The sequence below is a fragment of the Nilaparvata lugens genome, chromosome 1 (assembly GCF_014356525.2).
Source record: "Nilaparvata lugens isolate BPH chromosome 1, ASM1435652v1, whole genome shotgun sequence".
NCBI classification, from domain to species: domain Eukaryota; kingdom Metazoa; phylum Arthropoda; class Insecta; order Hemiptera; family Delphacidae; genus Nilaparvata; species Nilaparvata lugens.
In genome coordinates this window covers 91,411,912-91,438,803 of record NC_052504.1, presented here as the reverse complement: position 1 = coordinate 91,438,803, position 26,892 = coordinate 91,411,912, and the positions used below count along the sequence as shown (strand labels likewise).

At 32.7% G+C, this 26,892-nt stretch overlaps 1 protein-coding gene across 4 annotated transcripts in view; it reads right to left on the bottom strand.

Annotated features, from left to right (window-relative positions):
* Positions 1 to 26,892, bottom strand: part of LOC111056684 (zinc finger MIZ domain-containing protein 1) — a 193,281-nt gene that overhangs the window by 106,200 nt on the left and 60,189 nt on the right. For all 4 annotated transcript variants that reach the window (XM_039419611.1, XM_039419610.1, XM_039419608.1 and 1 more), the window contains one exon: positions 12,219 to 12,413. Coding sequence is in view for 3 of the 4 variants with exons in the window: in XM_039419610.1 (XP_039275544.1) it covers positions 12,219 to 12,413 (195 nt within the window). In the remaining variant the exon portion in view is untranslated. The remainder of the gene's footprint in view (positions 1 to 12,218; positions 12,414 to 26,892) is intronic.

The following is a 26,892-nucleotide window of genomic DNA, read 5'->3' as shown; positions in this document are numbered from 1 at the left end:
ATGAGTGAGAGAGAATAGTAGAGAATAGATTTGCTGTCCAATGTAGAGAAAGAGATTGATTGATTGATTGAGTACTTAATTTATGTAGATTACAATATACTGTCTTATACACTGATATACAATAGTTACAATACAGCAAAATTATAGATGAATTTACATAATATAGACTAAGAAAATAATTATTGAACTGTATGTGATATGAAAAAGCAATTTGTAATATAATAACTATAGATATAATTAAATGTTATGCATCTACATAAATTGGCGGAGCTTTGGACATATCAATGTCCATTCTTTGGGAAGAATAATAAAAATATCTCCCACTAACTCTCTTACCAAACTCTACCAAACAGGAGAGAGAGAGGAGCGAGAGGAGAGAGGAGGAGAGAGAGAGAGGAGAGAGAGTGGAGAAGTGGAGAAGAGATTAAATGGAAGAGTGAGAGAGAATAGATTAGCTGTCTAGAGTAGAGAAAGAGATTGATTGATTGATTGAGTACTTTATTTATGTATATTACAATATATACTGGCTTATACACTTATATACAATAGCTTACAATACAGCAAAATTATAGATGAATTTACATAATATAGACTAAGAAAATAATTATTGAACTGTATGTGATATGAAAAAGCAATTTGTAATATAATAACTATAGATAATAATTAAATTGTTATGCATCTACATAAATGGCGGAGCTTTGGACATATCAATGTCCATTCTTCGGAAAAAGAATATTAAAATATCCCCACTAACTCTCTACCAAGAGAGAGAGAGAGAAGAGAGAGGAGAGAGAGGAGAGAGAGAGAGAGAGTGGAGAAGAGATATATGGATGAGTGGAGAGAATAGTAGAGAATAGATTGCTGTCCAAGAGAGAGAAGAGATTGATTGATTGAGTACTTTATTTATGTAGATTACAAATATAATGGCTTATACACTTATATACAATAGCTACAATACAGCAAAATTATAGATGAATTTACATAATTATAGACTAGGAAAATAATTATTGAAATATATGATATGAAAAACAATTTGTAATATAATAACTATACATAATAATTATATTGTTATGCATCTACATAAATTGGCGGAGCTTTGGACATATCAATGTCCATTCTTCGGAAAGAATATTAAAAATATCCTCCCCACTAACTCTCTACCAAAACGTTATTTCATTATTTAAACTAAGGATTTATTTATAATGGAAATATTGTAAAAGTTTTAATCAATATGAATATTTAAGAGAAAAAAAAATCAGAGAGAGAGAGAGTGGAGAAGAGATCATGTGGATGAGTGAGAGAGAATAGTAGAGAATAGATTAATTGCTGTCTAGAGTAGAGAAAGAGAGAGAGAGAGTGAGTAGGTGAGAGAGATTGACTCTTGAAGCAAGAGAGATGATGTTATGCACATAATTAGTATAACCTGACAATCAGTCAAGGATTTTCAACGCGTCTGATGTAAATTCATTCATGGTTTTAATGGAAAACCTATGTACTCTCTTGAAACAGATTGCACGGGGTAATTTTCCCCAACTAGAAGCCGGTGATTTATGCACGAATGAATAGATATAATTATGTTTCCATTAGTTTGAGCATGAATGACAATCATTGGTTTTTAATTGAATGTAACTTCATGAGAATACAATCTACAAGTAGTATCATAGAATAACCAATCTAATATAAAACTTGTAGCACCCTTTTATTAAAACGTTTTAAAACTTTAAAACATTTTAATGACTAGTTTCGACCTACTTTGGCGTTTCGACCTACTTTGGCCGAGTTTTTAAAATGCTTTGATAAAAGGGTACCGTACTACAAGTTTTATATTGTTTTATTGAATTTGAATAAAGTATCCCACATAAGTGAAGATTTTTAATAACCAATCTATATAGCTAGTTGATAATTGATTGATAATTGACGCCAGGAATCTATAAAAAATGTGAGTGAATTCAAAATAGAAACCCACTTTTATTGAGAAGTACTAGAGCTTTTGTTCTGCAGAATATTCTATAGAACTACAATATCACATATTTTTGCCTAAATTGATCAAGATTGAATCGAAATCATGAAATTATTCACCACCTGTCTGTGAATGCAGCCAGAGATAAACGAATAATAAGTAATCCCCTCCTCTCTGAAGCAACCAATGATGAAGAGAGGCAAGAAAAGAATGCGGCAAATGCAGAATCGAGATGCAGAAGGTGAAAAATATTGATTGATTGAGTACTTTATTTATGTAGATTACAACATATACTGGCTTATACACTTATATACAATAGCTTACAATACAGCAAAATTATAGATGAATTTACATAATATAGACTAAGAAAATAATTATTGAAAGTATATGATATGAAAAAGTAATTTGTAATTTAATAACTATGGATAATTATATTGTTATGCATCTACATGAATTGGCGGAGCTTTGGACATATCAATGTCCATTCTTCGGAAAGAATATAAAAAATATCCTCCCCACCAACTCTCTACCAAAAATGGAGAGAGAAAGAAAAGATGGAGACACGTTATTCATTACAGAGATGTCTTAATTGATTAATCTATAAACTATACTATAAAAGGAAAGAACTGGCTTATACACGTACGAGATAGGAAAATTATTTTTGACGAATCTTCACGTCTGAACTACTGGAGTGATTAACTGATAACCAAGGATGGTTAGAGGCCTATTTTATATTTTCCAAGATTTCATTACGTCAGGTTTTCAGTTTGTAAAGTTTTAAAATAGACCCTTACGGATCACGGGTCAACTGCTAGTTGAACATAAGTTGAACGTGAGTTCAACATAATTTTGTGATGTCTTCATTATTTAAAAATATTATTCAAAAATTGATAAATATTATTAAACAATTGATAAATATTATTAAATAATTTAATTAAAATTATTTAAATCATTATTAGCCAATGATGCTACCAAAATCCTGATTTATTGACCGGGCGAAGTGAGGTCTAAAGGTGCGTACAGATATACGCGCCGCGAACATGAGCAATTTACTTTCAATCAGCTGATGCCAAGCTTTTTATATCTGTATCTTACCGTTTCTGTAAAAATACAGATATAGTCAGCTGATTAAAAGTTAATTGCTCATGTTCGCGGCGCGTATATCTGTACGCACCTTTAGATTCAAGTCGACGGTTTGGCATTTCTCTTAATGTTTAAATGTTTAACTGTTTAAATGCTACACATTCTTTTGTACTCTTTATTTATTTTGTATTTTTGTGTATTTAAACTATGTAAAATGTGCAAAGAATGAATAAATCGAATTATTCTATTTTCTATTTGAATGTTTAAATGTTTATATGTTTCGCATTTACGGCGAAACGCGGTAATAGATTTTCATGAAATTTGACAGGTACCGGTATGCTCCTTTTTAAATTACGCGTCGACGTATATACAAGGTTTTTGGAAATTTTTCATTTCAAGGATAAGAGGAAAAAGGAGCCTCCTTCATACGCCAATATTAGAGTAAAAATCAGACTATAGAATTATTATTCATCATGAATCAGCTGACAAGTGATTACACAGATGTGTGAAGCCAGTCTATTGCTGTATTTCCATAAGGTCTATACTTAGTTTCAATCAGGTACTTGTGGATGAGAATACTGCATGAGGTCTACTGTTCACAGAACTACTAGTTTAACATAATTTGTGTTCAAGATTCAACACGAATATTGAAGACTACTAATATCCTCGTGACCCACTGATTCTTCCTGATAGAAATATTGCGAAGCAGACAACAAAGAAGTTGCTATGTTTCAAGTGCAGCGTCAACATGATGCTTGTAGATATTCTAGTCTATAATCTATAGTCTAGTCTAGATGTCTAGTTTATAGTTGACTAGCAATACACATTCAGCAGTTTCATCTCTACTTTAGAGTGAAAGAACCACATGATAGAAAATCCATTATTGACTCATCGTGAACTCAGCGTTTAATCCGGAATTTTCTCATGTGAAATAGAAAGAAGGTTATTGTACGAAAAACACTAATGTTCTCAGTTCTCATTACAGTTGATAAGAAAGCTGATAAGCTAAACGACATCTCAGTTTCTCTGTGTTTCAGTGTGTTGTTTGAGAAATTGGTGACAGTTCGTAACAGAAATCTGTCAAAACATTCAAAATATTATTGATGAGAGGCTGATTTATTCAAAGTAGTTTTGATTTTTGTAGATTAAAAGGTATAGTAGATATATTCCAACTGAATTCTCTTATTCTCTAACTCAATTCAATTCAATTTTATTTTATTTATTTATATTTTTTACAGAGAAGCACTGATTGGGAGAGAAAAACTAAGGATACTCCTTGTACTATTTCTTTCCCAAATTTAGATAACACTTTAAAAGTCCAAAATAGGGTTATGATCTCACTTTACTAAAATTTAGTCCATTTTCACTCAAAAAACAACGAAAACTACGATTTTAAATTTTGACGGTTGAAAACAGAATAAAAAAACAAAAATATCACACTCAAATCACCATTAATTGGAAAATTTTTTGAGTAATTTTACAAAATTTAAATAACTGAATGCAAACTATAGACTAGTTGCAGAAATCAGTCAAAACATTCAAACTATTATTGATGAGAGGTTGATTTATTCATATTAGTTTTGATTTTTATTGATTAGAAGGTTATATTCCAACTGAGTTCTCCATCTCTCTAACTGAATGCAAACTGTAGACTAGTTGATATAGTGAATGAATTCATAAGTTCAGGACTAGTTCATAATTTTTGGTGTGAATTGTTTAATGTCGGGTATTCACTGAGGAATTGTACGTCTCTTATTATGTGCTAAAACGTTATCGATATAGCCAATAATAGCAAAGAGCAGGGAAACAGGCATTCTCAGTCAAATCATTAAATTATTAATTATTACTAAACGAGAATCCAAATTAAATTCTGTAAAGCATTAAGCATTTCAGCACTTTGGATTTGGATTTTTGTTTAATAATAATTAGTAATTCATTAGCATTTTATAAATGCAATATCTCAGTAATTTTCATCTGTAAATCATTGAATTAAAAAACTCAATCGATGTTACTCAAATGATACTGAATAAAAAAGACCATATACAGAGTGATTCTTAATAATGGTATAATAATTTAATACGTTATAGTAGAGGTAAAAATAAGAAAAAAGTTCTTATAAACATATATCCATAAACGCTTCATTAGCGAGCTATACAGGCTGAAAGATTTCGCCCGGAATTCATTTCCTCTGGTGAAATACACTGATGCTGAATTGTTTGGCGACTAGTTTTTGAAAAACTTATGCTGGATTCATATGGAAAAATATCTGAAAAATTGAATAAAACCAGTCTGGAAGCTTTAGTGTGAGTAGTTTTTGAGAAAAAAATTGAAATATGCAAAAAATCCAAGTAGAAAAAACACAGACTTCTACGTTTGATGCCCAATAACTTTCTTTAATGACCAGTAAACAAATAATTTTTCGCAATAAAAATTGTAGATTATTTAATTCTGAAAAGAATTATGTAGGCTGTGTAAACTGAATTCAAATGAAAGTTAAATAAAATGTATTCTTATGTAGTACATTACACCACAAAAATTTGCTGTTTTATGAGTAGAGAACTAATAACTCATAGGAAATCTTTCACCCTGTATAGCTCGCTAATGAAGCGTTTATGGATATATGTTTATAAGAACTTTTTTCTTATTTTTACCTCTACTATCACGTATTAGATTATTTCACCATAATTAAGAATCACCCTGTATATAGTCTAATCACAGAATTAAGATACAGATTTCGGTTGTTACACCATCACTGGTAAACATAAATTAAAGAGCAGCAGTATTTTTAATCTGCCGAGCACTGTTATTGGTGGAAGCAGTGACCTATCAAGGTGAACGTCTGCCATTGGCCTAGACAAGCCCCTCCCCGATTAGCGGTTAAGACAAAACAAAATGGCGATTAAAATACAAGAATGATAATCTATTGAATTTGTTACATGTTACTATTATTCAAAAACACTTCACTTATATGGGCTACTTTTTAAATTAATAAAACAATATAAAATCTTATAGCACCCTTTATTTTTAAAAAAAATTTGGTATTTTAGAGTTTTTTTTTTAAAATAAAGGGTGCTATAAGATTTTATATTGTTTTATTACTATTATTCAGTATGTATAACTACCAGAATATCACCTTTACATCACTCACAAAACGAATGTTTATCTTCAATTTCGAACTATTTGTTAGTCAATTTCATGTGATTCAAATATCAAATAGTAATTTAAGCGATAGGCCTTCTATATTCCGTTAATGAATGTTGTTTGAAAGCCATGAGAACAATGTATTAATAATGTCATTAGCTGAGAAATTGGATTTTCAAAGTATTTTCCCAGAATTGGGAATTAAATGAGCAGACAGATTTGAATCAAAATGGTCGAAGTATCACACGTTTCAGCTTCAAAAGAATTACGGTATATAGAATTGGAGGTATTACTTTCCTTGCCCTATTACCTACCATAGGTAAGGAAAGTATTGCTTTCCGAAAAAAATTAAAGTACCCCAATTTCTAAATTTCTATACGTTTCATGGTCCCCTGAGTCCAAAAAAGTGGTTTTGGGTATTGGTCTGTATGTGTGTGTGTGTGTGTGTGTGTGTGTGTGTGTGTGGGTGTGGTGTGTGTGTGTGTGTGTGTGTGTGTGGTGTGTGTGTGTGTGTGTGTGGTGTGTGTGTGTTGTGTGTGTGTGTGGTGTGTGTGTGTGTGTGTTGTGTGTGTGTGTGGTGTGTGTGTGTGTGTGGTGTGTGTGTGTGTGTGGTGTGTGGTGTGTGTGTGTGTGTGTGTGTGTGTGTGTGGTGTGTGTGTGGTGTGTGTGTGTGTGTGTGTGTTGGTGTGTGTGTGTGGTGTGTGTGTGTGTGTGTGTGTGTGTGTGTGTGTGTGTGTGGAGTGTATGTGCGTCTGTGTACACGATATCTCATCTCCCAATTAACGGAATGACTTGAAATTTGGAACTTAAAGTCCTTACACTATAAGGATCCGACACGAACAATTTCAATCAAATGCGATTCAAGATGGCGGCTAAAATGGCGAAAATGTTGTCAAAAATAGGGGTTTTCGCGATTTTCTCTAAAATGGCTCCAACGATTTTGATCAAATGTATACCTAAAATAGTCATTAATAAGTTAAATCAACTGCCACAGGTCCCATATCTGTAAAAATTTCAGGAGCTTCGCCCCATCTATCCAAAGTTCGATTTTAGATTTCCAATTATCAGGTCTTAGATATGATTGAAACGAAAAATTTTGAGTGGAAAAAATTGAGCATGGAAATCTCTTCAATAAAATATGTCCAGTAACATTTTCACCTAAAATTGAAAATAAGCTTGAAATTTGAGAAAATGTAATTATTCAATTGCAAACTTTTGGCAACTGTTGATTCTATTGAATCATTCACTATGAAGAGATAACAGATCTCGTGTGTATCCAGCGTTATTGAACTGTCACCAGCTGGCTCAGATCTTTGACTTGAGATGCGCGTTTACACTAGCGTCTGGTGATCAATTTTGATAACGGCAAGGAAATTTGTGTGAGTGCGCCACACCAGATTTTTTTGAATTGATGCTGTGAAGATTATACATTGCTACATTTATTCCACTTGTACAAGTACTTGGAATACTATAGCTTGTATATTTGCAAGAAATAAAAAGTGAGAAAATCTAAGTAACCTTTTCACAATTGTACTCACAACGTGTTCCAACATTGATAACAGTTTCAAGTGATTGAATGAAATAAATAATAGCTACTATAACTAATTTCTATAAATGTTTTTTTTCTTTTGAATTGAATTGAATTTATTGCCAAAATTACAAATACATATTTGTACAATATTAATCACAAGAGTATACAATACAAATAGACATAGATTTTAACTTGAGTACAACAATATTATCAATGTAATATTTGACACTGCCAACATAAGAAACCTTGTGTGTTGGCAGTGAGTTGCAGTTCACTTATTCTGCTTCAAGTACTTTATATACAATTCAAATTTTATAAGGTTAAAGTATTACAGTAATTTATAAAAATCGCAAAAGTTTGGAAAAAAACAAAACTTAAGAATACTACATATTATATGATAAAGTGATATCCAATTAATTAATGTGACGTCTTGAGGCCATCATGACAGTTAATCTTTCAAAAAGAGAAAATGAATACAATAAAACTAATCTCCTGCAAGATACGTGGGACAATTACATACCTGGTTCAAGAACCTGAAACTGAAATACCATCGTTCACAGTTTCTAGTAACAATGCTTATTGGGTTCAATACTATACTATTATATTTATTTCATCTACTCACTTGAAAATGCCTTTAATATCAAAACATGTGAGTAAAAATTCTTGAAAAGAATTTTGATTTTTCTATTTTTTATTTCTTGATAATTAAGAGTAGCTCTAGCCAAAACGCCTATATACTTTGATTGATACAATAAAAATATTTTTGATAAATGTAATCCTAGAGTTTGCAAACTGAAGATACAAAATTTAGGGACCAAATTAATGAAATCTATACTCATTCAAACCCAAAATCTGTAAACTATTTTGAATCATAGTTAATTAAGATAACAAGCAACAGAGATAGAGATTGCTCAATGGCGATATTTATTGATGGGCGTCTCCAGACATGCATTGCACTAATAAGTGCACTAAAGTGCAGCATGCAGTGCATTCAAGTGAGAGGGCGAATCCGAATAGTATGACAGAAAGCCTCCCAGATGAGAAGAAAGCGAGAGACAGGACATGTCAGGCTCTCACTCACTCGCTCTTTCTTTCTCACTCTCTCTTCCACTAACTCCCTCTCTTTCTACTCTGAGGTCGAGTGAGCAACGATTTCTCAAACTAGAAATCTTCTGCAAGACTTTAGACATAAGTGAGAGAATTTATCAGGTTCATACATTCACTATCATTGCTTGATTGACTACTTTTCACTTTCAATTTCCAATAGAGTGTATTGAAGATCTCTATGGAATGCTGTGGAGTTTTTCAATAATATTGTGATTGAAATATTGGTACAATAGTTGAGATCGGAAGTTGTTCAGACCAGAAAGAATAAACATTGTTAATATAGAAAAGACTCATCACTCCCATTCTTAACTAATTACTACCTTTACTCTTAAACACATAGAAACCTATACTGAGGTCCTACTTATAATAGCAGTGGGAAAAGATAAGAGAACAGCGTTGCCGATTCTCAGCCTTGCCACTGCCTTCTATAGATGATAGATGATACCCATATATCTGGGGCCTGTTTCACAAAGGTACAAGTAGGTTACAAGTCTTGTTGCCAACCATGGTTTTGGAGAACAGCTGATTACAAGCGTTTCACAAAAGCAGAATTGTAAACTTGTAGTTACAATGAATTTCTACAAGTTTACAAGTGATTTGCTTGTTACGAACAAGTGTTTCACAAAGATTTTTATTGTAGCCAACAATTTTTGTCTAAATTACTTGTTCGTAACTAAGAAATTTTTACCGAAGTGGAAAGCTATGTAAAGGATTTACAAGGGAGTGATCATTAAAATAATTTTAAATATTCAATGATTATTTCTAATAATCAAAATGCCCTATATTCCTCTATAATTCATTATTTTGGAAATATTTGCATTAGGAAATTAAATTTAATAAATTTCCAAAATAGTCATTAATGTGTTACCTCATAGGTTATGTGTACTGTAGTATATATAGTACATATACTATATATACACACAGTACACATACTGTGTAGGTTACAAATTCAGCAATCAATAGAAAGTAGACTATACAAAAAACATTATATTGCTTTCAAATATTTTCAAAGTAATTATTAAAAAGTACAGGTGACCTTTTTAAAGGATAAAAAAGTAAATTATCATGAAAATGGGTTATGTTTACTATTGAAGTACTTGTAAAATTGTAAACTTGTACTTGTAAACAAGTACTGTTCCGTGACCATGGTTGGTAACAATGCTTGTACCTTTGTGAAATAGACCCCTGATGTAATATGACATGGTCATTCTTGATAAAAATAACCAATAATGCGTTAAGAAAATATATTTTTCAATTATTCGATGATATATAATCATAATTTAGATATTCACTAGATAATCATAAATCTACATTGTTAAAAAACGATCTGACAATGTCAGGGAACTTGAGAAGGCTCTATTGCTTTGTCGAATGATAGACAAGGATAGCAACACCATTGCTAATCAAATACTGCAAATATAACGTGGACCACACTATAGAGAGAATAGAATAGAAACTTGAATTTTAAAAAATACTGTTGGAGTGAAAATGCACTTACTTTGGTAGTGACGATCGTTTCGACCTGTTGTCGGTCATCATCAGACTGTGGGAATTTACTCAGATGTCAAGGTTATGTGTGCATTTTCACTTCAAAAGTGTTCTTTAAAATTCAAGTTTAATTTTAACCTATGCAACAGAATAGAATAGAAGTTAAATAGTTCTATTTTAATCGTTTTAAATAATTGGGCAAGATAATAGAGATGAATTTCAATAAGAATTTTTATCGATTTTAATTTTTAAGAGGATATCTTGTAGACAGGAACAGTCAATCATGCCTATACCAAGAAAACAAGAAGAAGAAGATGGTTTTCATAAGCTTGATCGGAAAATGCTAATATTGAGAAGGAAAAGACCCATCACTTCAGCGTTTAAGTCTAGGTTTCTCTGAACCACGCAGCGTCACTGTCACTGCGTGATGCGGGATGCGTGATGACGTAATCACGCAAAAGTCTGCTGCAGCTATTGGTACGGATGTGTTTTACTGATTAATATCGGGGCACCGAGCTTCGCTCGTTATTTATTCATTGATTAGCAGAACTCAATTCTTTGAAATGATTGGGGAAGGACTAACAGCCACAGCTCAAAACTGTTTCTTCCCCCAATTTTGATTTGGACACCATAAATATTCCAAAAAGTAGGTTATGTTCCATAGACACTACTCTTGAATTCAGGTCAAATTCTCAGTCCAAATATTTGAGAACATATTTGAGAATATTTGAGAATATTTGAGTTCTAATTTAGATTGTTCACAAACCAAATTGAATAAGAAAATAACACTTACTAATCACTGAAGCTGGGTTTGAAAATAACTTATCATACACATGATTAACAATATGTGTTTGTCAAGTTCCGTTCAATCTAATAGAATCTATAAGGATTAAGTAATTGACATTTTGTTAATAACTTTGGTGTAAACCCAGCTTTAGAGCTGTAAAATAATGATCAACTTTGAATATCATGATATATACCATCTCAAGTCAACAAATCAGATTATTTTTATCGAGTAAATTAAAATTTCTAGATCTCTCGCGAGATACGGTAAGCTAATTGATTACCCAGCTGATCTCCCACACACGCACACGCATCTTCTGTTATCGACAGACGACAAAATTATAATCTGTTTTTCCAAGGATGAATAATCCTTTTAATGTCCTTCAGCGAGTTTTCCCAGGGATGAGACCTATGCAATCGAATTTTCATGTCATAAACCTACTATGATCAAAATTTCGTGTAAATCTTTAGAGCCGTTTTCGAGATCCATTGAACATAAATAACCAGATATGAAAATAACCAGATATTAAGCCGTTCCACACTGAACAAATGTTCAAACATGTTTGTTGAAAAAGTTGGGGCAAATATTCTTATGTTTGACAAACAATGTTTGCCCGTAGCTAGTGTGGACGCGTCACCAAACAAAATATTTTCAAATTTATAAACAAATATTTTCCAACAAATTCAAGTGGGAAGAACAGGTTTCATGTTTTACAGCTGTCAACTCTGAAAATGTTTGGAACAACAGTCATTTTTGTTTGACAAACAATGATTGTCCAAACTTTTCAAAATGTTTGTCCCTGAGCTCCTGAACGAACATGTTTTCCGAACATGTATGTCAAACATTTGTTCAGTGTGGACACGGCTTAAAAATATAAAAATAACCAGATATAAAAATATAAAAATAACCAGAGATAAAAATATAAACAGATATACAGAAATTGCTCGTTTAATATAATAGGTTTACTGCCGTCACTCTTTAACACAAGGAAAGCTATTACACTCCATTGTCCTTGTGAGTTCTATGTTGCATAGAAACAACTACAATAATAATTATTATGTTACTGTGATTGTTTTGTGAACTAAATAAGATGAAAATTATGTAATAATGAAGTAGCGACTGACCCAGGCGTGGTGTGCCGATAGCCGGAGTTGATTTGGCCGTTAGCCGTGGCTGGCGCCCCCTTGGCATGAGCCCCCCCTACGCCTGCCCCCCCACCCCACACCGTTGTCACCACCGACAGCTGCTGATGATGCTGATGTTGTTGCTGATGTGGGTGATGGTGCTGTTGTTGTGAGCCCGTGCTCGGTGACCACTCCCTGTGGCAACAACAAAATCAACAATTAAACATTGGAAAATTGTGAAAAAATTGTGAGAAAATTGGAGAAATATTCTTATTAAAAGGCATTTACTTAGAGACTAGCAGTTATGAAGATCGTAACATATTTTTGTATGGGAATGAACTCAAAACAAAAAAATCACTGTCAATACAAAAAAGAATAAAAAATTGGAGAAATATTCTTATTATAAGACCTTTACTTAGAGACTAGCAGTTATGAAAATCGTAACATATTTTTGTATGGGAATGAACTCAAAACAAAAAAAAATCCCTGTCAATACAAAAAAGAATAAAAAATTGTAGAACATTGAAAAAGAATGTCATGAAAAGAATTTAAGAACATGAGGCTATGGATATAATAGTATATTTTTGTATGGGGAGAGACCCAACAGTCAATTTAATGATTAATCTGTCCTAGAAAATTGGAGAAATATTCTTATTAGAAGACCTTTACTTAGAAACTAGCAGTTATGAAGATCGTAACATATTTTTGTATGGGAATGAACTCAAAACAAAAAAAAAATTCCCTGTCAATACAAAAAAAGAATAAAAAAATGTAGAAAACTGAAAAAGAATGTTATGAAAAGAATTTAAGAACATGAAGTTATGGATATAATAGTATATTTTTGTATGGGGAGAGACCCAACAGTCAATTTAATGATTAATCTGTGCTAAGATTTATAATGATTCAGGAAATCAACTGAATATCTCTTTTTTTTTATCAGAGATTGACAATGGTGTAATAACCGAAACCGGTCTTTCTAATTATCAATAAATCAGTGGTTTTTGGCAATTTTTAAGTCTTTTTCATTCAATATTCAATCGTTAGGTCATGTCAGAGGCCCTGAAATTGATCAGTTGCGACCTGAAAACTCTGACACCAGACCTGAGCCAGCCAGGTCACTCGATATTATTATTATTATAATATGAATATCTTTTTCACAAGGCGAAGTTCCAATCTCCTATGAGCAACTCTACGATAATTCATTATGAAATCTTGTATCTATATTGGAAGCTCTATGAAAATCTTGAAGGGATAAAGTGAAACATAATATAATAATGTGAGAGACGTCAGAATCACCTAAAATTTACAAGTAATACCATAGATAAAAGATAGCATAAGATGATATTCCATGGTATTTTAATAGTTCGTTATTCCATGCCGATTCTTTCTTTGTTATCTCAAGCCGATTTCTGTCTAATTGTGTCGATTATTACGGTTTTGGCCGGATGAGTGTGGATGAACGGCACAGTATGAGAAACTACCAGCATCACATAGCTCCACGAAAAAAACCACGTGGACTATTGGCTTGAACAAACATTGAAATTTGGGAGATAAACACCATATACGATGAGCTATCTTCTTATGCAATCGTTTCTCTATGGTAAAACTAAATCGAGCATTGATTATTTATTTATCTATCATGATGATGCAATTGAATTATGAATAAACAAGTTGATTAGCGTAAACCCTACGCTATTGGATCATGATTAATTGATAGAAAACGGAGAATAAATAATATAGTCGATATATAATAATGTACAAAGCTGATAGGAGAGTGGATCAGTAGGAGCTTTAGATAAGGTAAGACAATTTAGGTAAGGTAATTCATCTATGAAAATCGCATCAAACAATATTGAATGACAATAGGGTAGGGAAAGCCACAGGGTTCCTATAACGTACCTTAATACCTTTATAAAAAATCTGGTGTGGTACACTCACACAAATTTCTCAAGGATGGGGTGGACCCCCTGTTAGTTTCTCAGGGAGGAGACTCATGCTAGTTAATAGAGCTGATATATAACTATACAGGGTATGAATTTGAAAAAAATCGGTCAATTCATTTTTGAGAAAATCGTGAAAAACATGGTTTTTTAGTAATTATCCGCCATTTTTCTCAAGAATATTACGGAGCTCCTGAAATTTTCCCAGGAATGTGACTCATGTCAGTTGATAGGGCTTATAAATAGCTATCCATGGTATAAATTTGAAGAAAATCGATAGAGCCGTTTTCGAGAAAACCGTGAAAAACATGGTATTTTAGTCATATTCCACCATTTTTCCTCCATTTTGAATTGAATTTTATTGAATTTCTTATTGTCGGATCCTCATGGTATAAGGACCTTAAGTTTAAAATTTCAAGTCAATCGGTTAATTAGGAATGGAGTTATCGTGTTCACAGACACACACACACACACACACACACACACAACACACACACACACACACACACACACCACACACACACACACACACACACACACACACACACACACACACACACACACACACACACACACACCACACACACACACACACACACACACACACACACACACACACACACAAACACACACACACACACAGACCAACACCCAAAATCATGTTTTTGGACTCAGGGGACCTTGAAACGTATAGAAAACATGAAATTAGGGTACCTTAATTTTTTTTGAAAGCCACACGGTTCCTTTCACAAGAGGATGAGCAACCAAACAAGATCAAAAGTTCAGAAAGCAAGCAGAACAAGGACAGTGACATTAAATTGCACGCTCCAATAACCTCTCTCCATCCCACTCCACCAAACAAGCTCTTTATAAAGCTCTTCACGAATATTGAGAGGATATGCAAGAAAGAACATTATAGAGGTATCATTTCTCAACGAGAAGAGGAGAGGGATCACTTGTAGTGCCTTTCTGGTTCATATCAGAGAGAGATGGAAGATTCACATGTGCACAAAATCGTCTTCTCTTGGTTGTGTGTATCTCGAGTTGAAATAATGATGCATGTTCACTGATACACATGCTCACAACGTTGCAAAAAATATGATACATAAGAAATAAAGTATGATACATAAGAAATAAAGTGAATAAGAGATAATTATATGAAGAATGAGAGAGCGGAATCAGTTGTAACAATCCAGCTCATATCAGAAAAATATGAAAAATTCAAAAGTATAAAAAACGGTATTCTGCTCCTTGTGCGTGTCACAAAAACAGGTTTGATGATACATACGCACACAACGTTGCAAAAAGAATAATACATCATGGAATGGAGTTGAGGGGAGATATGAAGAATAATAATGAAGAATCGGAATTATTTGTTCCAATCTAGCTCATAACAGAAAGAGGTAGAAGATTTAAATGTATAGAAAATAATATTTGTTGCTTGTGTGTATCTAAAGTTTGAATAAATAATAATAATAATATCGTGTGACCTGGCTGGCTCAGGTCTGGTGTCAGAGTTTTCAGGTCGCAGCTGATCAATTTCAGGGCCTCTGACATGACCTAAAGTTTGAATAATGATACATAAAAGCAGCTGTTCTTAGTGAGAATTTGTGTGTATTTTTGGCTTCAAAATCTTATAGAATAAATTAATAAATGTTCAATGTGCAGTGATAATATCAAGTGTAATATTTGACTTTAACTTGGTGTTCTTCTAAATTTGTAGCTAATATATATTTTTGGACTAAAATAAAACTTGAACTCTTTTCAGTAGAAACATGACCTACTTTTTTGGACATGTTAATCATTATCAAAATTTGGGATTGGAAAAGTTTTGGGCCAAGCCTGTTGTTCCTTCTTAATCATATTCATATGATTTGTGATTGTGTCCACGAATAAATAAATGAATGAATATTCACTGATGCACAGGTACACCCTTGCAAAAAGGGTGTAATACATGAAATAAAGTGATAGAAAGGTGAATAAAGCCGCGTTTACACCAATAACTTAATAGCTTACATCCTTATAGATTCTATTAGATTGAACGGAACTTGACAAACACATATGATCATCATGTGTATGATAAGTTATGTTCAATCTTATAGAATCTATAAGGATTAAGCTATTAACATTTTTTTATAACTTTGGTGTAAAAGGAGCTTAAGAGTAATAGAATAGAATAAAATCGAATGACTTCTTTATTTGTTAAAGTGAAATGAAGGATAAGAGAGTGAAATCACTTCTTCCAATCTATCTCATATTAGAGAGAGATGAGAAATTCAAAAGTACACAAAACGGTTTTTACTTTCCTTGCCCTTCCCCTGAGTCCAAAAAAGTGGTTTTTGGGTATTGGTCTGTATGTGTGTGTGTGTGTGTGTGTGTGTGTGTGTGTGTGGTGTGTGTGTGTGTGTGTGTGTGTATGTGCGTCTGTGTGCACGATATCTCATCTCCCAATTAACGGAATGACTTGAAATTTGGAACCTCATGTCCTTACACTATAAGGATCCGACACGAACAATTTCGATCAAATGCAATCCAAGATGGCGGCTAAAATGGCAAAAATGTTGTCAAAAACAGGGTTTTTCGCGATTTTCTCAAAAAGGCTCCAACGATTTTGATCAAATTTATACTTGAAATGGTCATTGATAAGCTCTATCAACTGCAACAAGTCCCATATCTGTAAAAATTTCAGGAGCTCCGCCCCATCTATGCAAAGTTTGACTTTAGATTCCCGATTATCTGCCTTCAGATACAATTAAAACGAAAAATTTCCAGTTGTAAATATTGAGCATAAAAATCTCTACAATTAATGTTCAGTAACATTTTCACCTAAAATTGAAAATAAGCTTGAAATTCGAGAAAATGTGATTATTTAATTGCAAACTGTTGGCAACTGTTGGTTCTATTAAATCATTCACTACGAAGAGATAGCACAGACCTAGTGTGTCTCCAGCGTTATTGTCCTATCACCAGCTGTCTCATATCTTTGAATAGTAGACTTGAGATGCGCGAGAACACTAGCGTCGGGTGATCAATTTTCATAACGGCAAGGAAAGTTGTGTGAGTGCGCCACACCAGATTTTTTGTTCCATGTGTGTGTCACAAGTCGAAATAATGATACATGTTTTTTGATACACAGTCACACACCGTTGCAAAAATGTTGATACAAAATGAGATTAAGTGATGGGAAGGTGAAGTGGTGTGTATCCTGTGAACAACCCACTTGAGCGTCTCTCTTGATTCCAAGAATCGGAATTGTGAATGCAACAGGTGATTTAATTCATAACGCCAATGAATGGAATCTCGCAAATTCGGTTACCTAATGTACTTATTGGTCTCAACATTATTCACCTTGAATTCGAGTTGAGCTCAAGTGTGGCATTGATTTCCTCCTATTCATAGCGTCGGTTTCCCAGACCGAAGCTTAGAATGACACATTTTCAAATCGTTCTTACATTTCAACTTCGGAGAGTTTGAGTCGAGTTCTCGTGAATTGACAACGAGTGATTTGAAAGCTGACTGACCGTATTGATATCTGAATGAAAGAGTCTACACAATTTTGATTAGAAACAACATTCATTCATTTTATGTGCAGGTTTTCTAGGTTAATTCTCCAATTCAATTGAATAGTATTTCCAAACAATAAATTGATTGATATCTGAATGAAAGAGTCTTCACAATTTTAATGAGAAACAACATTCATTCATTTAGGGCCGGTTTCCGAGCTCGGGATTTAGTTAAGTCCTAGACTTGAACAGCTGGAGTCAGAAAATTGGTTTTCCAAAACGGGGCGTAGTCGCAGTCATGTTTGAATTAAATTTCGAAAAACTAGAAAATTGAACACAAAATAAAATAAAGAGAAAATAGTGTAAAGTTTCAGCTATTTTGAATTATTTAGGAATGTCTAATTTCGTCAAGGAAAAACATTTCCAATCATATAAATGAGAAAATAAAAACTACAACTACTGTTATAAAAGCTGCGACTACGCCCCGTTTTGGAAAGCCAATTTTCTGACTCCAGCTGTTTAAAGTTTAGGACTTAGCTAAATCCCGAGCTCGGAAACTGGCCCTTAATGTGCAGGCTTTGTAGGTTAATTCTCCAACCCAATTGAATATTATTTCCAATAATTCAATTGATCCTTTAGTTTCATCATTTATTCATCCTCATCACCTACTCAAATTTTTGAACTAGGAACAATATTTTATTCTTTATTTCGTGAATTTAAAGTTTTCTTTCATGTTTTTACGAAAGTTTTATTATCAATCTATCCAAATTAAAAATTGTTTGTTTTATTCTAATTTATATTTTCAGATTTTGATTCGGTGTAGAAATTGAAATGGACATAACCTATGTTTATGTTTATGTTTTCACCAGTTTTGGTAGCATTTGTTCTTCCTCAATTTTATTCACATACTGGAACCATTTTACTCTACTCTGAGAAATCTTTTCGTTTATATAGAGAAGATGTTGTTTCCTCATCACAGCATTTCTGAAACGGTCTTCTCTACTGCATCTGTAGGCTCTCCAATTCATTTATTCCATTATCACAGATCACAGACGTGAAGTCGGCTCAATTCATTGGATGTGCAAGGTTAATCATTATTGACCGAACGAAGTGAGGTCTAAGATTCAAGTCGACGGTTTGGCATTTCTCTTAATGTTTAAATGTTTTTATGTTGCGCATTTACGGCGAAACGCGGTAATAGATTTTCATGAAATTTGACAGGTATGTTCCTTTTTAAATCGCGCGTCGACGCATATACAAGGTTTTTGGAAATTTTGCATTTCAAGGATAATATAAAAGGAAAAAGGAGCCTCCTTCATACGCCAATATTAGAGTAAAAATCAGACTATAGAATTATTCATCATAAATCAGCTGACAAGTGATTACACAGATGTGTGGAGAAGCCAGTCTATTACTGTATTTGTATAAGGTGTATATTTTCAATCAGGTACTTGTGGATGAAAATACTGCGTGAGGTCTACTGTTCACAGAACTACTAGTAAGTTGGGTTCATGTCCACCTAAATTGTGACACTACTTTCTCAATATTCCAATAAATGAGTGTTTGAGACAAGTCCAATTTATTTATTCCATTATCACAGATCACAGACGTGAAGTCGACTCAAATCATTGGATGTACAAGGTTAATCATTATAAATTGGGTTCATATCCATCTAAATTGTGACACTACTTTCTCAATATTCAATAAATGAGTGTTTGAGACAACTCCAATTTATTTATTCCATTATCACAGATCACAGACGTAACGCCGGATTAATCTGATGTACTTTTTCAACAATTGCACTAAACTGCAATGAATGAATTGCAGTAATGTGATTGGCTGTGTGCAACGGATCCGTTCTTCGGCGGTCACCATACAGTTAGGACGTCGGGTGCTCTTTGGACCGCGAAAAATAAAACCAAACAGTAGGAGGAGAAGGAGAGGAGGAGGCGGAGGAGTGGAGAGAGAGGAAGAAAGAAGAGCACAGAAGATGATCCCCGGTTAGGTAACGGGATCATGGGGGCCTTTTGGCAAGGCAAGGCGATGATCTTGGATCAGCAGCTGTGATGAGAAGAAAAGGAGGTAAAGGAGGAGGAGGAGCAGGTGGAGGAGTGGTAGGAGGAGAAGGAGTAGGTGAAGGAAAGAAGGGAAGGAGAAGGATATTCGAAAAATAATAAGGAACGATCATAACGTGATGGACTTCTATATACATTCACTCATACTATATATGTATACTGTGCATTCTTTACCAGTCTGTTCTTTACTTAATCTTTCAACCATCATCAGAGAAAACTTCTATAATTCATAGAATTTATATTCTATATTTATATTATGTACAGATTGAAATATTCTTTATATTTATTAAAACCAATGCTGCTTAAAAGTGTTCTGGAAAGAGTCTTTTCCGTTCTTTCAAGCTAACAAATCTACTTGTCTAGCAAAAATTAAGAATCTATAGTCTTGAAAGACTTGAATTGACAACCAGGAAGATGGCGGACCTGCCGAAAGATCTCGTTGTCACAGTAAGTGATTAATTCATTTATTGGAAAAAATCTGAATGCAAATCGATCTTTTTAATAGCAAAAAGTGATTTTGAAAGACCTTTGATGAATCATCTAAATTACGGTTCACCAGTGTAGATTGATTATTGATAGTTCGAGAGTATCTCATATTGAAAAAAGACATCATCATCATGTTTGTAAAGCAGGAATAATCTTTTACCCGAACGTCAGGAATAATATATTTTTCTGATAAGTTTTTTTGTTTAGATAAGACTATTCAAATGCAGTGGATAACATAAGTATTGTTATAATAGAATATTATTGTTACTATAGTGAGGTCCACATTATAAAGGCAGTGTACAATTGACAATGCTGTTGCTGTCCTTTTCTATCATACAACAAAACAGATAGCACTATCTCTCTCTCGCTTTGCAATGTTGTCTATTTGCCAGAATATTTTATATCACTTTTGACAGTGACTGTACAAAACTGACCAAACAATTCTCAGCCGCCATTTTTTTTTCTTCATTATATCAAAATACTTGAGTACACGAGTCATATAATTGATTTAAAATGTATTTTTGAAACAATGGAATAATTTTTAAACATTACCGTATGAGAAACACAAATAAAAATACACTTTTTTTATGTATTTGAACACGACATGCAGTCGATAATCGACTGCATGTCGTGTTCGAATACATAAAAAAGTGTATTTATACAAAGCAGCTCGGAATGGATCAAGAAACCATCACATTTAAATAAAAATACCTGAAATGACATTTTAAAAGTTGATAACTAACCATCCTGGACTTCATCCATGCTTCAGTTAGTCTACCCGTATAGGTTGGACCTACTCGTACCGGTATAAATAATATTGAAAAGTTATTTCAGAATTAATCCATTGAAACTACTTTTTTTATAAAGGATTTATATTTTTCTATTATTTTTAAAAGAAATTGAAATAGAATACCTACCAAATAACTTGATTTCTGTTGTTTTGAAATTCAGATTGTTGTATCACAGCTTTTTAAATTAGCCGCCATTTCAGGTTTGTATAAAAATAAAAATCTGATCTCAGGTATGAAAGCAAATTTTTGAAAAAATATATTTTCTTGATTAATATGACATTAAATTAATTATTTTATCAAGGAAATGATAATTATTATTAGATTAAATTTAATGGGATGAATTGAGTAACAGCTGTGTACAGTCAGTGGCAAAATGGAGAGACTTGGCAACGTTTTCTCCTATATTTCTTCACTGCCATTATAACGTGGACCTCACTATAGGACACCGATTTATCAATCATTTTGCGATCTGATCACTGATGGTTCAATAGCCAAGTTACTTCATAGTAACTAGTAACTAGTAACTAGTAACATAGTAACTAGTAATAGACAAGTACTTCATAGTAACTAGTAATAGACAAGTTACTTCATAGTAACTAGTAACTAGTAACATAGTAACTAGGCCTACAGTAATAATAGTCTGAGAAGTGGGTTATCTAAGTGAAAGAATCTTTTTCATTTTATACTTGATCGAAAATATGATATTCAGAAACATGGAATGATTAAAAATATTTATTTGGATAAATTACGTGACAACAGTCTATTTTGTATACGAGAATAAGTTCACCATATTCCATATTATCATAGATAACAACTAACAAACAATCTAGTATGGTACCAACATGATATTATATAGAAAATAATTCCAGTTTTTAGCAAAATAATAGTATTTACGTGATCGACAAAGATTGAGGAACGATTCTCAAATTACTACATGATATATAATGTGATTGAAATTAATATTTATTCATGATATCATTATTAATTGATATGATCTTATAATCATTAGAAACGTTGGAGATGATAAGAATAGCACTGGATGTTGTTCAATCAGCTAGAACAAAACAGATTTCAATTTTACAGAAATTTGAGATGTTTTTCCATTCATATCACATCTATTTATAAATTCATCGAACGACTCTCGAATATGGAATCAATATTGAAATCATGGCAGAGCACGCTTTCTTATAATAATCGAAGGCCATCTTTGCATCAATCTATCTATATCCATTTATTTATCTATATCTATCTATCCATCTATTGTTTCCATGCATTCAGAAATTTAATCGAGAAACCTGAATGATAGAACCTCTATTTTCAGAATGAATAGTACATTACTAATTACAGTATTATATTGCTTCACTAAATATCGAGTTTTTATTGCTGTACGTGCTATCATTCACGTACCTCTGCCATTTACAGTTTATACGAAAAAAGGAGGGTGAACAATAGAAGAAATGAACTGATGATAAATAAATATTGTGGTTCAAAATTATAGAATTATATTTGCTACTAGATAGACGTTTTCTTGTTGTTTGGGATTTGTTTCGAATTTTGTATTTCTAAGGACCAAGGTTCCCATAACATTCATATTACTATATCAATTATTTTATATTGTTACTCTTCAACAATTTGAGACTTATAATCACTATTTCTGACATCTGGGGCCCGTTTCACAAAGGTACAAGTAGGTTACAAGTCTTGTTGCCAACCATGGTTTTGGAGAACAGCTGATTACTAGCGTTTCACAAAAGCAGAATTGTAAACTTGTAGTTACAATGAATTTCTACAAGTTTACAAGTGATTTGCTTGTTACCAACAAGTGTTCATATATAGTACATTTACTATATATATACATAGTACATATACTGTGTAGGTTACAAATTCAGTAATAAATGAAGTAGACTGTACAAAAAACATTATATTTGCTTTCAAATATTTTCAAAGTAATTATTGAAAGGTACAAGTAACCTTCATAAAGGATGAAAAAAGAAATCATCATGAAAATAGGTTATGTTTACTATTGAAGTACTTGTAGACTTGTAAAATTGTAAACTTGTAAACTTGTAAAAATCATAAATTTTTGTGAAACGTCAGTACTTGTAAACTTGTAACTACAAGTACTTGTTCGTAACCATGGTTGGTAACAATACTTGTACCTTTGTGAAATAGGCCCCTGATATCAGAGTTTTTCAAATCAGGGAAAATTGGATAAATGAATTTCAACTAGATTAAAAGATTAAATATATGATGAAGTACAGTACACTTTTAGTATTTTCATGTCAAAAAAATATGATTTGGATAAAATACTTTTCGTTGAATCTGGAAACAATTATTGTTTTCTTTTCTCCCCACAGATTATTCAACAAATCCAATCATAATGATTTTCAATGAGGCTTGTTTTGGCATAAAGCTGTAAGCCTCTATATGTTGTTGTAATTTTTTTATTGATATAAATAAATAATGACACAGTTCTTCAACAATATGAAACTTCCGAGATCTGATAACAGAGTTTTTTTCAAAATTTAGGACAACTAGATTCGAAGACAATTGCTTATTAGTTCAAAACATAATTTAACAACCAATATATGATTTGAATAACAAAGTTCTCCAACAAATACTTTAGAAAATATCAGAGTAGCTTATTAGGAGTGAAGATATTACAACTTGTACTTTCTACCGATTTTACGTGCAGCTATATCTTTCTGATCATAAATCACAGATTCAAGTGGCACCAACAAGTTTAATTTAATGGTTTGATTTACAGCGACTGAACATCTCGATTGCGCAAATTGAAGATTACAGTGCACAACTCTAATGTCGTTCTGATAATCATATCTTGTTAGCAACAAATTAGAACGGATTTGAGGTGAAGTGTTTATTTGAAATCTGCTCAATTCGTGCCTCAAAATGGAATAATTAATTGTTACTTTTTAGTTTCCAACGAGTTTGATTCTATTTGGCTGAATCTTTTTCAACTAATTTGATTCGATTTGATTTCAATTGATATCAACTGATTTCAAATTAAATTGAATATCGGGGCACCGAGCTTCGATCGTTATTTTTATTTATTGATAAACAGAACACAATTCTCTAAAATTATCGTGTTTATATTTCACAGCTGGCTATATGTCATCTTATGAATTTCGGGGAGGCGATATTTTGATTTTTCACATACTCACTCGCTCACTCACTTTTTTACTATCCATAGCTGTTTCAGCCAAGGATGAATTATCCTCTTAATGTCGTTCAGAGAGTTTTCCCTAGGGATGAGACCTAGTCTAATCGAATTTTTATATCATAAACCTACTATGTTCCAAATTTCGTGAAAATCCTTAGAGCCGTTTTCGAGTTCCGTTGAACATAAATAACCAGATATGAATATAAAAAACCAGATATAAAAATACAGAAAATTCTCGCTTAATATAATAGGATTTAAGATCTAACTGATTTGATTTCAATTCGTACCTCAAAATTTGATTAATTGATATGAGATCAAACAAATTTGATTTGAGATCAAACTGATTTGATTTCAATCCGTCCCTCAAAATTTGATTAATTGTATATTTTGCTTCCTCAACTGACTCGACTGATTGTAATACAGTTCAATTCAACACAAATTCAATCAAATTTTTTGAAGATTGTATAACTATCTTTTTTTCTATCAATAACTCCAGTCTTCTACTGAAAAAACTCACGGAAATTACAATTCAAACAAGCAACCTTCCTCAACAATATCAATGAATCTAAAATCAACTTTAGAAAAACAATGACATGCACTTTTAGAAACTGATATTTGCAGAGGAAGAGCGAGAGGATAAATGAGTGAAAAACAGGTTAAGGTAATCGTATGTGTGCTATGAATGCGGCGACCTTCGACTAAAAATCCTAGTAAAGGAACTTAGTTGTCTAGGCCTAGAACTTACTGTTCTCTCAACCGGCAAATGATAGTTGATATTGAGACGCTATTTGGCCTCATCTATAGTAGGCCTAAATGCCTAGACTTATCTAGGCTTCTGTATAATATGATTACTCATCTTCAACAAGTCTAAATGTCATGGATATATCATAGAGAAAATATAACACAAGAAAATATCACATGGTATAGGACATTTATATTGCAATTTTAATTTCAACTCAAGCTGATAGTAATAGTATATCATGGAGAAAAGATAGAACAAGAAGGCATCCCATAGCCATAGTATAAATAGAGAACAATTAAAAGGAATAACTGACATAGAAAAAATCCATTTTATAATATTATAAAGAGTTCATGGACTGTGATACTAGTAACCTTAAATTGTAACTTGAATATTTTGTATTTTTTTGACCGAGCGAAGTGAGGTCTAAGATTCAACTCAAGTCGACGGTTTGGCATTTCTCTTAATGTTTAAATGTTTATATGTTGCGCATTTACGGCGAAACGCGGTAATAGATTTTCATGAAATTTGACAGGTATGTTCCTTTTTTAATTGCGCGTCGACGTATATACAAGGTTTTTGGTATTTGATAATATAAAAGGAAAAAAAGCCTGCTTTATACGCCAATATTAGAGTAAAAATCAAACTATAGAATTATTCATCATAAATCAGCTGCCAAGTGATTACACAGATGTGTGGAAAAGCCAGTCTATTGCTGTATTTCCATAAGGTCTATAGTTTCAATCAGGCACTTGTGGATGAGAATACTGCGTGAGGTCTACTGTTCACAGAGCTACTAGTAGTCCACCAGACAGCTGATTTATGAATAATTCTATAGTCTGATTCTTACTCCAATATTGGCGTATGAAGGAGGCTCCTTTTTCCTTTTATATTATCCTTGAAATGCAAAATTTCCAAAAACCTTGTATATACGTCAACGCGCAATGAAAAAAGGAACATACCTGTCAAATTTCATGAAAATCTATTACCGCGTTTCGCCCTAAATGCGCAACATATAAACATTTAATCATTCAAACATTTAAACATTAAGAGAAATGCCAAACCGTCTACTTGAATCTTAGACCTCACTTCGCTCGGTCAAGAGTTCATGGACTGTGATACTAGTAACCTTAAATTGTAACTTGAATATTTTGTATTTTTTTGACCGAGCGAAGTGAGGTCTAAGATTCAACTCAAGTCGACGGTTTGGCATTTCTCTTAATGTTTAAATGTTTATATGTTGCGCATTTACGGCGAAACGCGGTAATAGATTTTCATGAAATTTGACAGGTATGTTCCTTTTTTAATTGCGCGTCGACGTATATACAAGGTTTTTGGTATTTGATAATATAAAAGGAAAAAAAGCCTGCTTTATACGCCAATATTAGAGTAAAAATCAAACTATAGAATTATTCATCATAAATCAGCTGCCAAGTGATTACACAGATGTGTGGAGAAGCCAGTCTATTGCTGTATTTCCATAAGGTCTATAGTTTCAATCAGGTACTTGTGGATGAGAATACTGCGTGAGGTCTACTGTTCACAGAGCTACTAGTAGTCCACCAGACAGCTGATTTATGAATAATTCTATAGTCTGATTCTTACTCCAATATTGGCGTATGAAGGAGGCTCCTTTTTCCTTTTATATTATCCTTGAAATGCAAAATTTCCAAAAACCTTGTATATACGTCAACGCGCAATGAAAAAAGGAACATACCTGTCAAATTTCATGAAAATCTATTACCGCGTTTCGCCCTAAATGCGCAACATATAAACATTTAATCATTCAAACATTTAAACATTAAGAGAAATGCCAAACCGTCTACTTGAATCTTAGACCTCACTTCGCTCGGTCAAGAATTCATGGACTGTGATACTAGTACCCTTAAATTGAACCTTGATTTTTTCTTCATGTTTTTATGTGATATTATGTTTGACTATGTATTACGTTAATTGACA